Source organism: Macrobrachium rosenbergii, chromosome 19 (genome assembly GCF_040412425.1).
Source record: "Macrobrachium rosenbergii isolate ZJJX-2024 chromosome 19, ASM4041242v1, whole genome shotgun sequence".
NCBI classification, from domain to species: Eukaryota; Metazoa; Arthropoda; class Malacostraca; order Decapoda; family Palaemonidae; genus Macrobrachium; species Macrobrachium rosenbergii.
Window position 1 is genome coordinate 638,956 of NC_089759.1, and position 12,329 is coordinate 651,284.

Here is a 12,329-nt window from a genome sequence, read left to right on the forward strand (position 1 = left end):
TTTACAGGCAGTCCCTGGGTTATGGCAGGGGTTCCATTCCAGGGGCATGCCATAAGTCGGAAAACGGCGTAATTCAGAACATCGTAATAAAAATTTATAAAAATGAGAGGGAGACACTTATGTAAGCCTGGAGAAAGAAACAGGTTTTTAAGCTTTGTTGTGGTAATAAACCAATTTTCTCCCCTCCTTATAGTGAACCCTCCTGGTGGCTACAGCTCCCTAAACCGGTTTTCTCACCTCGTTATAGCGCTGACAGCTATGCCACTGCTTACTGGTAAATCTTACTATAACCTAGCAAGCCAGTTGTAATCATGCATTCACTAGCAGTGTGTTTTGGTTGTGTTCAGATTGGTTTCCACAGTTTTAAACATATAACTTGATAGTATAGGATATTATATTTGCATTTGTGAAAAGAATTTCAGAAACTCAGAAAAATACATGTAACACTGCCATCTTTTATGCGAATACCCTAATACAGTTTTGCCGTTTTCAGACAGAAATGGTTTTCCTTTATTATATACGTACAAGCAGTATTTTTATTGTCTTTTATTATTTTGTTCAGTTTGAGGTGTCATGTTTGTGTGGTAGTGACAATATTTCAATGACAGATCAGCTGACACCAATTATATTTGTATGCTTTAAAAATTCATGTTTTAGTTGCCTTTTCCTCCAAGTATGTCCATATTTTACTCTTCTCTGGGCTACACAGAGAGAAGCAAAGTGAATGGTATTATAAAAAGACAATATTGAACTGGATAATTTGTCACTTTCCTTTTGAACCAGTCCTTAATGGTACAGTAAAATAGGTTGTATCTTTGATATGCTGTTTTAATGTTTATGATACAATTTCCAAATGTTGACTTTGTATTGTATGATGGATAAACTTGAAACATGTAATTGTTACTGTATTTACTTATAGGTTTTGATGCCCTTGAGTATAAAGAACAAGATGATTATGAGATTATTCAATCCACAAATGATGAGTTTAATAAAGCCATCGTTCGGGTCAATGTTTTTAGAGAGTATCATCAAACTATTCAGGTGAGTTATAATTTTAGTACAGTATTTGCAAAAATGTTTACTGAAACATTTGTCTTTTTACTGCCGTTCATTATAGTACTCTAAGAGAATCTTGGTGTAGAATTCTGTATGTGACTGGAATTATGGACAGTATGTGACAATATTTGCAAAGTAGACTGAAGCTGTAAACAGTAATAAGCACTCTATATGATAATACTGTATAAGGCTTAGTTGCTTGTAAGACAGTAATTAAGTTGCTGCTATCTTTTATGCAGAGAAAATGGCAGGCATTTTAAATTAATGATCATTCATTATATATATATTTAGTTCAAGCAAAAATGCTTAATTTGTGCTATTGCATCACAACCTTGTCATTCATATATGCCCACATTTATGACCTTTGAATGTCCCCAGACTCAATAGTCATGTCTTAGAGGCAAATCATCACCTGGACACACAGGTAGTCATCAACCACCTACTTGACTTTTTTGCTTGTGAGTCTGCAGCACGGTTAACAGCTTGGTCCAGTATTCCCCAGAATGTTTCCTCATTGTAGGATTGCATTTTTCAATGTTATTTCAGTCTGTCTCTGTCCCACTCACTGTCCATTACCAAATTCTTGATTCTTTCCCAGCTTTTTTCACTTCTTTCCAATGTGTAATAAAAGTGTGGTTTGTTTAATCACAAACTTATTCATTTATACAAAGAAAAAATTTCCACCTGGCCAGGTATGCATCTGGGGTCTTTTGGCACGTCTGGTGTCTGTTTTGCTCCATTTTCTGTCCATGATTCCCAACTTGCTTTCCTCAATTTTTGTTTTTGGTGATGCATTATGCATTGTTTATCTAAATTTCTTGAATATTTCTACTTATTGAGGGCTTTCCTTTGACAATCTGGAGTGCTGTCAGCACCTTGTTGTTGCCACTGTACCCTTTGGACAGCCATTTTGTTCAAAATTTTCATGTTTTGATAGGTGTAGGTATTTATCAGATATGTTTTGAATTATGATTTTAGTTGTATTTACAGCTTATATTCTTTTTGGTGTTGAGTATGAAATGAAACATTTTGTATACCTGATTTTAGTTCCCAGTATACATCAGTTGTGATTACTGTATTACTGTATTAATGTATTTTACATACGGGTAGGGGGTTAATGTGGCTTTTCTTAGCAGCATTCACTTTAGCGTGTGACATCCCGTCTTACACAAGTTAGGGTAGAAGAAGACAACTCTTTTAGGAGAAGGACGCTCCAAAATCAAACCAGCGGGTAGAAGGGACCCTTTAGCCCTGGTAGGCAACCCTTCCAAGAGAAGCCTACACTGAATACAAACCTTGTTCTCCAATCTTGGACAGTGCCATAACCTTTGTACCATGGACTTCCATGGTCATGGGTTTGAGTTCCCTTGCTTGAGGGTACAATCAGGCATTTTTCCTCTTTTTTGTTCACTTTCTGTTTTTTGAAAAGTGTGTAGGACAGGCTGATGAGAAAGCAAAGGTTGCTTCGTCTTTACCTCATCTTTTCCTTCTGAGCTTTTTATAATTTCTAAATCTATCCAGACTGCTCTCCCTTAATTGTTGTGGCAAACCTGACGGGTTTCTTATTTGCTGTACAAGGTGTGCTGGCCCCAACTTGTTGACCAGTTGCTTCCAGCGCTATTTTCAGTAACATATGAGCAGCTTATTTATACTTTCAAAGAAATTTTTGTAGATAATGTAAATACTGTTTTTGTTGACAGTAGTATTATTGTTTATTGTTCTGTTGATTTTTATAATGTTCAGTTACAGTACTGCCATGAGTTTATTATTGGTTTTACTACTGATTTTATGCTATTAATTTTAATTTTTTCAGGAGACATTGGGCCTGCAAAGTACTTTACTTAAATATTTGGGGCTTAATGTCAAATTTTCTTGATCACTGGAGTTGTGCTTGTAATTGCAATTTGGTGTTTTTATCTGAGACACTTGTAAGTAGTATTAAGTCAAAGGTTTGATGGTCCTGACTTTATCGTCATAAAATCCCACATGCAAGGTATGGCTGTATATGTCAAGTCTGGATGACCTATTTATCGTCAGAAAAATTTGGAGTGTAGTTGCCTTGAAGTTCTTTGTTTAAAATTTTTAGTAAGTTCCACAATGTTTATATATTTGCTATTTATTGCAGTCCAGATATTGACAATTCTATATATGACTGTCCCTTGGAAAGGGTAAATACGGCTCAGTCACAGGATTCAAAAGCTTCATTCATTATTTGTGAGACTGTAATGCAAAGCACAGCGAGTGGCTAAATTTAAATTCCACAGATCAACATGGCCGGTCTGCTATTGAGTTCTGTGTATCCTCCGATCTTGTCCAGCTAATTGAGGAACCACCACATACAAATGTTCCAGCTATTGTCAAATCCAAGGTGTGCGAATATAAAGAAATATCTGATCATTGTACTGTTGAGATGGACACATCTGTCAATCAGTATATTCCTAATGCCACCATTGGAAAAACAGTCTGGCTAAAATCTAGTGCCAATTTGTCAGCCTTTTATGATCTGAAGTGTTTGCTGCCTATACAGTGATACTGTATAGGTAGCTAAAACTGGCTAGTTTTTAATAAACACTTGTATATTTTTCATCACTACTGGGCTGCTATTATGCAGGACCCACAGATCACATGCACCACAGCAATTTGCCCTATCTTCTATTTGCCTGTGGAAATGGTTCATAATTACCTGCCATGAGCCAGCCCTTGAGGGAATAAAGGAGAATTTGGGTGCAAGTTTCCATGGTGAAAGAGCCCATTTTAAGCTGTCTGTATGAGTCATAGGTTTCATCAGGAGTGTGGAAGGAGGAGAATACATCCTTTCAGAAGAACTCCGGCAGTGTGTGTTTCCATCCCTCTCCAAGCAGAATCGATGTTTTGCAGTACTCCAAAAGCAGTGGATTCAAGGAACTCCCACTTCAACTTCTCCGATGGAGACAAAGTCTTTCCTTGGGAGAGATATCACTAATACCTGATGTAAAGTGGATATAGCCACTGAAATTTCCCTTCTGAATCTGAAAGATCTAGGGAACAGTCTTTTGCTTTACATGAGAGAGATACCTGATGAGAATCGTGCTTCTCCCATGCAGCAATGAGGTATTGAAGGGGACCCTGGTAGGGTCCACCCAACCCCGAAGTGTTTGTACCTTCTAGGGGGCAGTGATTTATCCTGGACTTATATACTGCCAGGCAGTAGTGATACGACTGCCTTGGCTCAGTCAGTTCGTGCAGGCTTTCCTGATAGGAAAGTCATGAACAATATCAAGGATGATCTTGCTACTGAGTCTCAGCATATCAAATATGTTATCCATGATTCCCAAGAGGAATTCAGGTCTGGCATGGCTATGGAATTGGGTTTGGTGTTTAAAAATTTCTCCTCCTTTAAACTAAAGGATAGAGAGGCAGAGATTGGTTCTTTCGCCAAAAAAAAGTTAGGTCACGGGAACAGGGTAATAAAAATCCAAGCTCAGAAAGAAGTTACATCAGTTGTCTTGATCCCCAATGAAATCAGAATGGGAATAAGAGACATCCTTCTCGCTCCCTGAGCTCCGACTGGTAACAATAATATAACCAGGTTGGACCATAAAACCTCAGTTCAGAATGTAGTACAGGCACCAGTATCCACCCCTGAGAATGATACTTATAACCTTTGGCAAGATGCCCAATGTGCGTCCTTTCACCAGATGGAAAATACCTCATTAATGAAAGGAAAACTGATTGAGGTTGAGCATGTGGAATATCGGGGCAAAATGGTTTTCCCAATACTGAATGGTGCTCGGTTCCTTCTGCAATAGGAATTAAGAAACTGCCAACGGAGACAGGAGTTAATGGCAGAAATAGAGCTATTTGTCTCTGCCATCATGGTATCTAAGTGTTCCACAAAGCAATGGGCAACACTTGTCCTTCCTTTTGAGAGGAAAAAGCTCCCATTGGGCATGGCTACCCAGCAATTTGGGACTACTTTTGAGAAAAATCTCAGGACAGCCATGGCTGAATTTTATGCTAAGCTCCATCCCCCTCCCCCCTCAGTATTATAGCATCTACACTATACTGGAAGTAGCTGTTAAACATCTTCCAGAGTCTTCTAGAACAATGTTCGCTGCAGTAGCCAAAACACTTACGCAGACCCTATGGGGAGCATCCTGTGACTCTCTGGAGTGTTACGTTAAGGTTTGAAAGGAAGATTTGGTTGGCTCCAACCTTTTGCTCCCCAGTATAACCTCCCTATTACATTCTTCCCCCTTCTGTCGGGACCTTTTCGAAGAGTCTAGTCGCACAGCACATTAAATGAGTCCGACAGAATTGTACAATATATGCTGTTCCTGCAGAAGGGGAATCCAGGAAACAGTGCTCGTTAGAATTCCTCTTCCTAAACCTAAGAAAGCTTGGTACAAGAGCCATACAAGCACTCAGTCATTACTACTAAAACATACCTCCGACAATTGAATATCAATATCATCAGCACCCCTTTCAAAGTGGACAAAGACACTCCTACTTGGGAAAAGGGAAATAAATTTCTGGACACCGTATTAAAGGCAAGGGAAGAGGTGAAGCCCAATAGTACTTGCATGGTCGGGGGTCTTCGTCTACTGCATCACATGCAGTGTAAGTGCTCCTCAACCTGTCAAGTTTGTACAAACGCACTTTTTGTGTAAATTTGTCTCTTTACTTTACTTATTTTATTATAGCTCAGGAAAGAAGGAATTTAGCTGGTGACCGTAGATGATTGGCTAAAGAGTGCTGGCAAAACCAGAGAGTGGTAGTTGACAGACTCCAGTCAAAAGGTATTCTAATAAATAGGAACAAGTCCCACCTTATATCCAGTGGATATTTTCTGAGGCTGGGACTTTGTTGGGATACTCTTCGTGGCCTGCTTCTCTTCCCAACAGCACTCAAACTAGAATACGGAAGGACCTGAGAAGATTCCATACACAGCCCAGCTTTTTCAGACGACAGTTACAACAAAATGTGTGCCTGTTACAGACTGTATCTATGGTAGGTCTAATTCTGAGATTGTGACTGTAGGATGTAAACAGAGTCTGGCTCTCACATGCCAGGAAAAGGCTTTGCAATTGCTGTCTTCAGAGTTTGGGAAGATACTCTGCCTGTGGACCTGGAAGGGGTCTCTGGCAAACAGATCAACCTGACTCCGCCATCTGTACGAATGATGAATGATAATACATACAGATGCCTCCTTGACAGGTTAGGGAGGCCATTGGGAGGATCATCAGGTAGTGGGAAGGTGGTCACTTGTTCTGAGGGAGCGTCATATCAGCTTCCTGGAGCTGTTGGCTGTTTTTCCATCTCAGAAAACTGAAATCTCTAAAAGGGGCCCCCTCTTTCAGCCAGTTCTAGACAATATGGCTGCAGTGTCTTGTATCAAGAAATTGGGCTCACACCCAGCTCCTCTCAAGTCAGTAATTGCCATCATGCTTCCACATCTGCAAGTGGACCTGTTTACCACATGCGAGAACTATCAACTTCCAGTGTGTATGTGTGTCTCTGAACCTGGACATTCAGGCAAGAGCAAGAGATGCATTCCTACCAGACTGGAATGAATGGAGGAGGCTATACCTCTTTACCCCATTGTCCCAGATTTTGAAGGCTTTGAGCAATCTATAGCATTCAGTGGAACTACTTACCTGGTACCCCTGAATTAGCTAAATGGTCATTGGTTCCTTATTTCTTCAACATTGGGTGAGAGAGCAGATTCCATTACTGTCCGCTGTTCTAACCCAGACAGGAGGGAAAGTCATCTACGCATCCTCCTTTCTGAGCTGTGACCTTCATGTGGATTTTTAAAATTTAGTACATCGTGCACCGCGAAGATTATTTACCTAACATTTGTAGTTGTCTAGTGGAAAATCTGTGGATTTTATCTATCCAACATACCAGTTTATATGAAAAATGTGTTTGGATCACCTCCATTCTGAGAGCCCAGTCAAAATTTGTTGAAAGAGTTTTACGTTTTATCATAAATCTTTTGCCGTCTAAGTGCCTTGCTATTACAACAATCATGGCATACAAGACAACATTGTTGGAACCCTTTGCTTTTGATTTTGGTCTGGATTCTAAGATGCAAACTGTTAATTCCCTTCTGCAGTCTTTTGCACTGCGAAGATCAGCTCCTGCAAGGCCCCACAACCTGGTCCTTGAGTGAGGTTCTTAGACTGCTGTCATCCCCTCAAGTCAGTGGGCCAAATACAGCTACGACCCATATGCTCCGAAAGGCAGTATTCTTGACCACTTTGACATCATGAGCTTTGATTAGCAAGCTGGGCTCTCTTAGACAGGGAACAATGTTTCATCACTCATACATCTAGTAGTCATTTACTGTTGTCTCCTGGCTTATCATTCTTAGCCAGGAGTAAGGACCTATTATAGGGAAAATCCCCTTTTCTAATAAGGGAACACAGTGTTTTGGATGAAATATTATGCCTAATTCAAGCACCCAAGGTTACCTAGATGTCATGGCAAACATACCAGATGGTCCTTTTTTTTTTTTTTTTTTTTTTTTTTTTACACCCTAGCACAAACAAACCACTCTCTCTACATGGGGTGAAAATGATTTTAGTGTCCCTCTTTAAAAAGGCAGACCCTCACTCCTTTCCTAAGTCACATTACATCCAAGAAGTGAGTATATTGTTAACATTTTTCAGAAATGTTTCTTTTGAAGAAGTCTCCAAGTGTACTGGGTGGTTATTAGAGGCAGTATTCTTGGACCATTGAAGCCGCAATAATCTCGCAGCCAAACCCGGCATAATTAGGTAAGTCACTATGGGTGTTTCATGTTCTTTATTGCCAAACCCTATCAAGTATCCGGAATAAAGAAAACAGTTGATAACTTGTGACTTTACCTTGGATAAAAAACTCCTGAAACACTATTACCATGAGAGTGGTGGTCATGCTTAGATACTGGGGAAGGTGCAGTAATCCTGCAGCCAGACCTGACATAATTAGATAAGTCAGCTTAGAACCAAAGAATAAGACATACATAGGTTCCTGTGCTGTTTCCTGTTCTTTATTGCCAAACCTTAATGGGTATCTGGAATAAAGAAAATGATTGATAACCTGTGACTACACTTTGGACCAAAAATTTATCTGGGTTGTTGTGATTTATTTTTTAGGAGCTATGCCATTTCTTGTGAGTACTTAAACCCATCCACTTTCTCTGACCATAAGGCATGGGACTGTGGTGAATATTTATTTTGCACAGACCTGGCATGTAATAAAAAAGATAGCCAAGATACATGCTGTTGTCACATCTGTGCAAGTAGAATGAAGAGAAAACCAAGGTACTCGCTATGAGATAGTACCCCCCGTCCTGAGTTCTTCATACTCTATCACTGTGCCAACAAACGCTATTCTGGCCGAGACCAACTATAAGAGAATTCTTTGAGATTGGTTGGTCTGTCATATGGAGTTCTGGGAGGACCATGAGAGTGTATCCTCTTTGAGGACTCACAGTGGCTACCAAGATTAGCTTTCAGAGTATCTAGAGATTCATTCACACTATCTAGAAGCAAGAAAATCGTTCTGAATTGAGTTAAATACGGTAAAATAAACTTACCTCGTAATCGCCCTCAGCTGATTTCCAAATCAAAACATTGATCGCAATGTTTGTATTTTAAAATATAATAGTAATATGAGAATAAATAAAATATTATTGGATACAGTGAAGTAAAGCATAACTTTTTAAAAGATCCATGGAAAAGATGCATATTCATTATGTTTGTTTTTTATAATACGATACTAAAATGTGAATATTACATGCACTAATTTTATGTTGCGTATGATGCGACCCCCTTAAAGTTAGCTTCAAAATTAGGTCTTTAAAAGTTGCATGATACGCGAGTACATAAGTATGTGTGTTTGCTTTAAAAAATGCCTTATCAAGGTTTTTCATATTTTACCTACCTTGCTGAGTGTCACATCTCTCTCTCTCTCTCTCTCTCTTGAATTCTAAGAAAATCTACATCTAAACTGGTGTGTATAAATCAAACCTGGTATATAAAAATAAGCTTTATTTTGTAAACCCAACATGACACCAGTTAAACAAAAGACAAGCTAAAGCAGATTATATAACCACCACCTCAAACATCAATAAAACATACAAGTGATAACAAAAGAGTAAGCCAAATTCCCTTTCCTCTACCCCCATCACTAAGTTCTCCATATTAATACCAGGGTCAGTAAATCAAGTCCCAATTAAGACAAATGTCTGAACAGTCATCGAAGTCATTGCTCATGCTTTTGCACAGCTGCGTGTGTCTTCACCCATGATACATAAGTCGATCAAAAAAAAAAAACACATCACATTAAACCCCATGTAAAATAATGTGGGATATCTCCCAAAACAAAAGGAAATGTGTAAACAATAAAAAAAAACCACTGACATAAAATGAATGATAAAATACACAGCAAGATACTGAATGTCAATGCACATCTCAACTTGCCCCTTCAACAGCTAATTGGAGCTTAGAATTTCAATGTCTTTTCCAAACAGCTCCTTCAACAGCAATGAAACTTTTACTCTAGCAAATGGGAATTCCAATTCCCAGCGTGTCCAACACGTCCTTTAGATACGGTTTCTCACCTCCCAATGAATTGCCGTTCACAAGAGTGCATTGCACCAAGCATTTTTCACAATTTACGCACAAACATACACTTAATTGGGCACACATAGAAGTATGGCACAAACTCACCAAACTTCTAGGAGCTTTTTGAACTAGAGCACTGATGAATGGAACTTTCCACCCATCCATGTATTTAGACCAAAGGTGACCATCCCCAAATTGCTGACTTTCACAGGTGAATGTACTCTGAGCATAGAATTAACGAACACATACCCCCACTTGCGAGATTTGTTAAACATTGCAGAAGACCGTGTGTCATGAGCACGTACGTCAATTCCTGTACACACGTCCACATGTATATACAGGCAGTCCCCGGTTAATGGCCAGGGTTCCGTTCCCGGCTGAGTGCTGGTAACACAAAATCAGCTATAATAGCGCCTATAAAACCGCTCAACAGCACCGCTAACGGGATATCAGTATTGGTGTTGATAACCGTTTACTATCACCGATAATCTTTACCGATGCCGATAAACTGCTTACTGATGCCGAAAATTGCTTACTGGTGCCGAAAATCTGGTTAATGGCGTCAGTAGCCATGCACTGAAACACTAAAATGCCTTAACCAATGCTGCTGCTAAGCAGGGACTGTGTGTGTGTAATATATATATTACACACATACATATGTATGTATATACATACAATATATATATATATATATATATATATATATATATATATATATATATATATATATATATATATATATATATATATATATATATATATATATATATATATATATAAATATATATTTCTGAGTTCGGCCCGTGTCACCCGGTGAAATTCCATTCTTACACGAATTTCTAGGTATAAATATTGCTAAATATACCAGAGAAAAAGCTTACAGGAATGCTGGAGTTACTACCCCCAGATCGAGCATCTTCGATGAAGATGTCGGTATAACCAAGGGTGAGTGAAGGAATCACAACCACAGAGCCACACTCGAAAGACATTCCCATGTCAACATCCCGAGAAGAGTGAGGGGTCAGTACCAGCGCCCACGCTCCCCAGCCCGCCACGCCGGCGATTCCAGCGCCATCTGAACTCATTCCATTTCTAGCACTTGATTTTTGCGCCACGGTGTTTGGTTAGCCTGTGTTTTTTTTTGGCTTATTTCGTTATTTTGCCATGGCGTCGAGCAGCTTCACCATGTCCAAGTTAAGTACCATCTTCTTTTGGGGTTGGCTGTCTTAGCCCGTAATTGTTATTATTTGTGGCTTTTTTATGACGCTACGGCGTCCCCCAGCCAGCCATGTTGTCCGCGAGGTTTACCCACTCGGCTTGTTCTGTTTGGGTTTTTCCTGGTCGGCTCATGCCTTTTGCTTCCCCATAGGTCTCATCCTGGTGGTTTTCTAAGTGGGATTGTTTGGTTTCATTTTAACAATGATGTTTTGATCCGTCCCTTAGGTTCCCGTATCAGGTTCCCGTTGTTCCCGCTTAGTTTTCTCACCAGGATGTTTCCTCCTGGACATTTTTATTAATGATTATATGTTTATTCATTATTGTGGACTGATGCTCGACATCATGCTACCTCCGCGTTGTCCTTTTCCGTGGGGACGTCAGGCTCATCCTGTCGCTTCCTTCGGTTAGGCTACGCACCAAACACGGTATATTTTTGTATTTTTATTTTGTTTATTTTACACACACTTGATGATTTATTTGGTTATTTTGTCAGCCTAGTGTATGTTAGGCTTTTTATGACCTCCCCCCCTCCCTTGAGTTAGGTTAGTGAGAGGTTTGGGTCAGCAGGTTGAGGGATTTCTGTTGTTGTGCCTTCCTGTCCGTTGTTTGGGTGTGGAGTGAGTCCCCGTTGTCCTCCCTCTTCTTTTCAAAGGGGTTGAGCTCTATGGGTATTTCTCCTCCACGAGCGTTATCCCTCCCTTACGTTCGGCTGGTGGGTCTTTATCACAGAAATTCTCTCTCTGTTGTTCCCTTTCTCTCCTTTCCCTTCTCTTCCCCCTCCCTTTTTTCATAGGCTACGTCTATGTTTTTAGGGAGATACAGAGGTCCTGGTTATTCTTCCCCCTAGGTGTAGGCCATGATTTTTGGTACCATGCAGTTGAGCGGGTGAGTTTCTCCCCAGTCTCCTGTTCGCCTCTGCTCTGGCCTACTACCTTCCCTGTCCACTTCCACCCCCCCCTCCCCTACCCTGTTTTGGGTCCGGCTTCTCGTCATCTTCTCTTGTGGGTGATGTCGGTGTCCGACTCTCACCCCATGTTGTGTATCTTTCTGGTCGAGGGATTCGCTCCCTCCCAGAAATGGTTCCAGATGACTCATAGCTGGGCTCATGTTTCGTTCACCCGCTCTCCTTTGATCGAGCAGGTTCTCGAACATCTCAGGGTTTTCTTCTCGACCTTGTTCATTATTCGCTACGGCGTTCGAGATACTTTAGTTGGGTTGACTGGCGCTTACATCTGCCCCAGTGGATCGTGGTGTTTGGTAGCCTCACCCTTCTTTGGTTCTCTTCGATAAGGTCCTGAGATCTCTGGTGTGGGTGGTTCCGGACTCCGGGGATTGTAATTGTATATTGTCTGTTAACCAATTATATTACCATCTTATTGTGTTTTGTTTCCCCGGCGGCTCATCCCGCCTGGGGACTAGTGTGTGTTTATTTATGTCCCGGCGGTTTACCCCGCCGGTAGA

General features: G+C 40.3%; 1 protein-coding gene across 1 annotated transcript in view; it reads left to right on the top strand.

The window, feature by feature from the left end:
• Positions 1-12,329, top strand: part of LOC136848545 (RNA cytidine acetyltransferase-like) — a 427,260-nt gene that overhangs the window by 146,215 nt on the left and 268,716 nt on the right. The window contains exon 7 of the mRNA XM_067120821.1: positions 920-1,041. Within this exon, the coding sequence (XP_066976922.1) occupies positions 920-1,041 (122 nt within the window). The remainder of the gene's footprint in view (positions 1-919; positions 1,042-12,329) is intronic.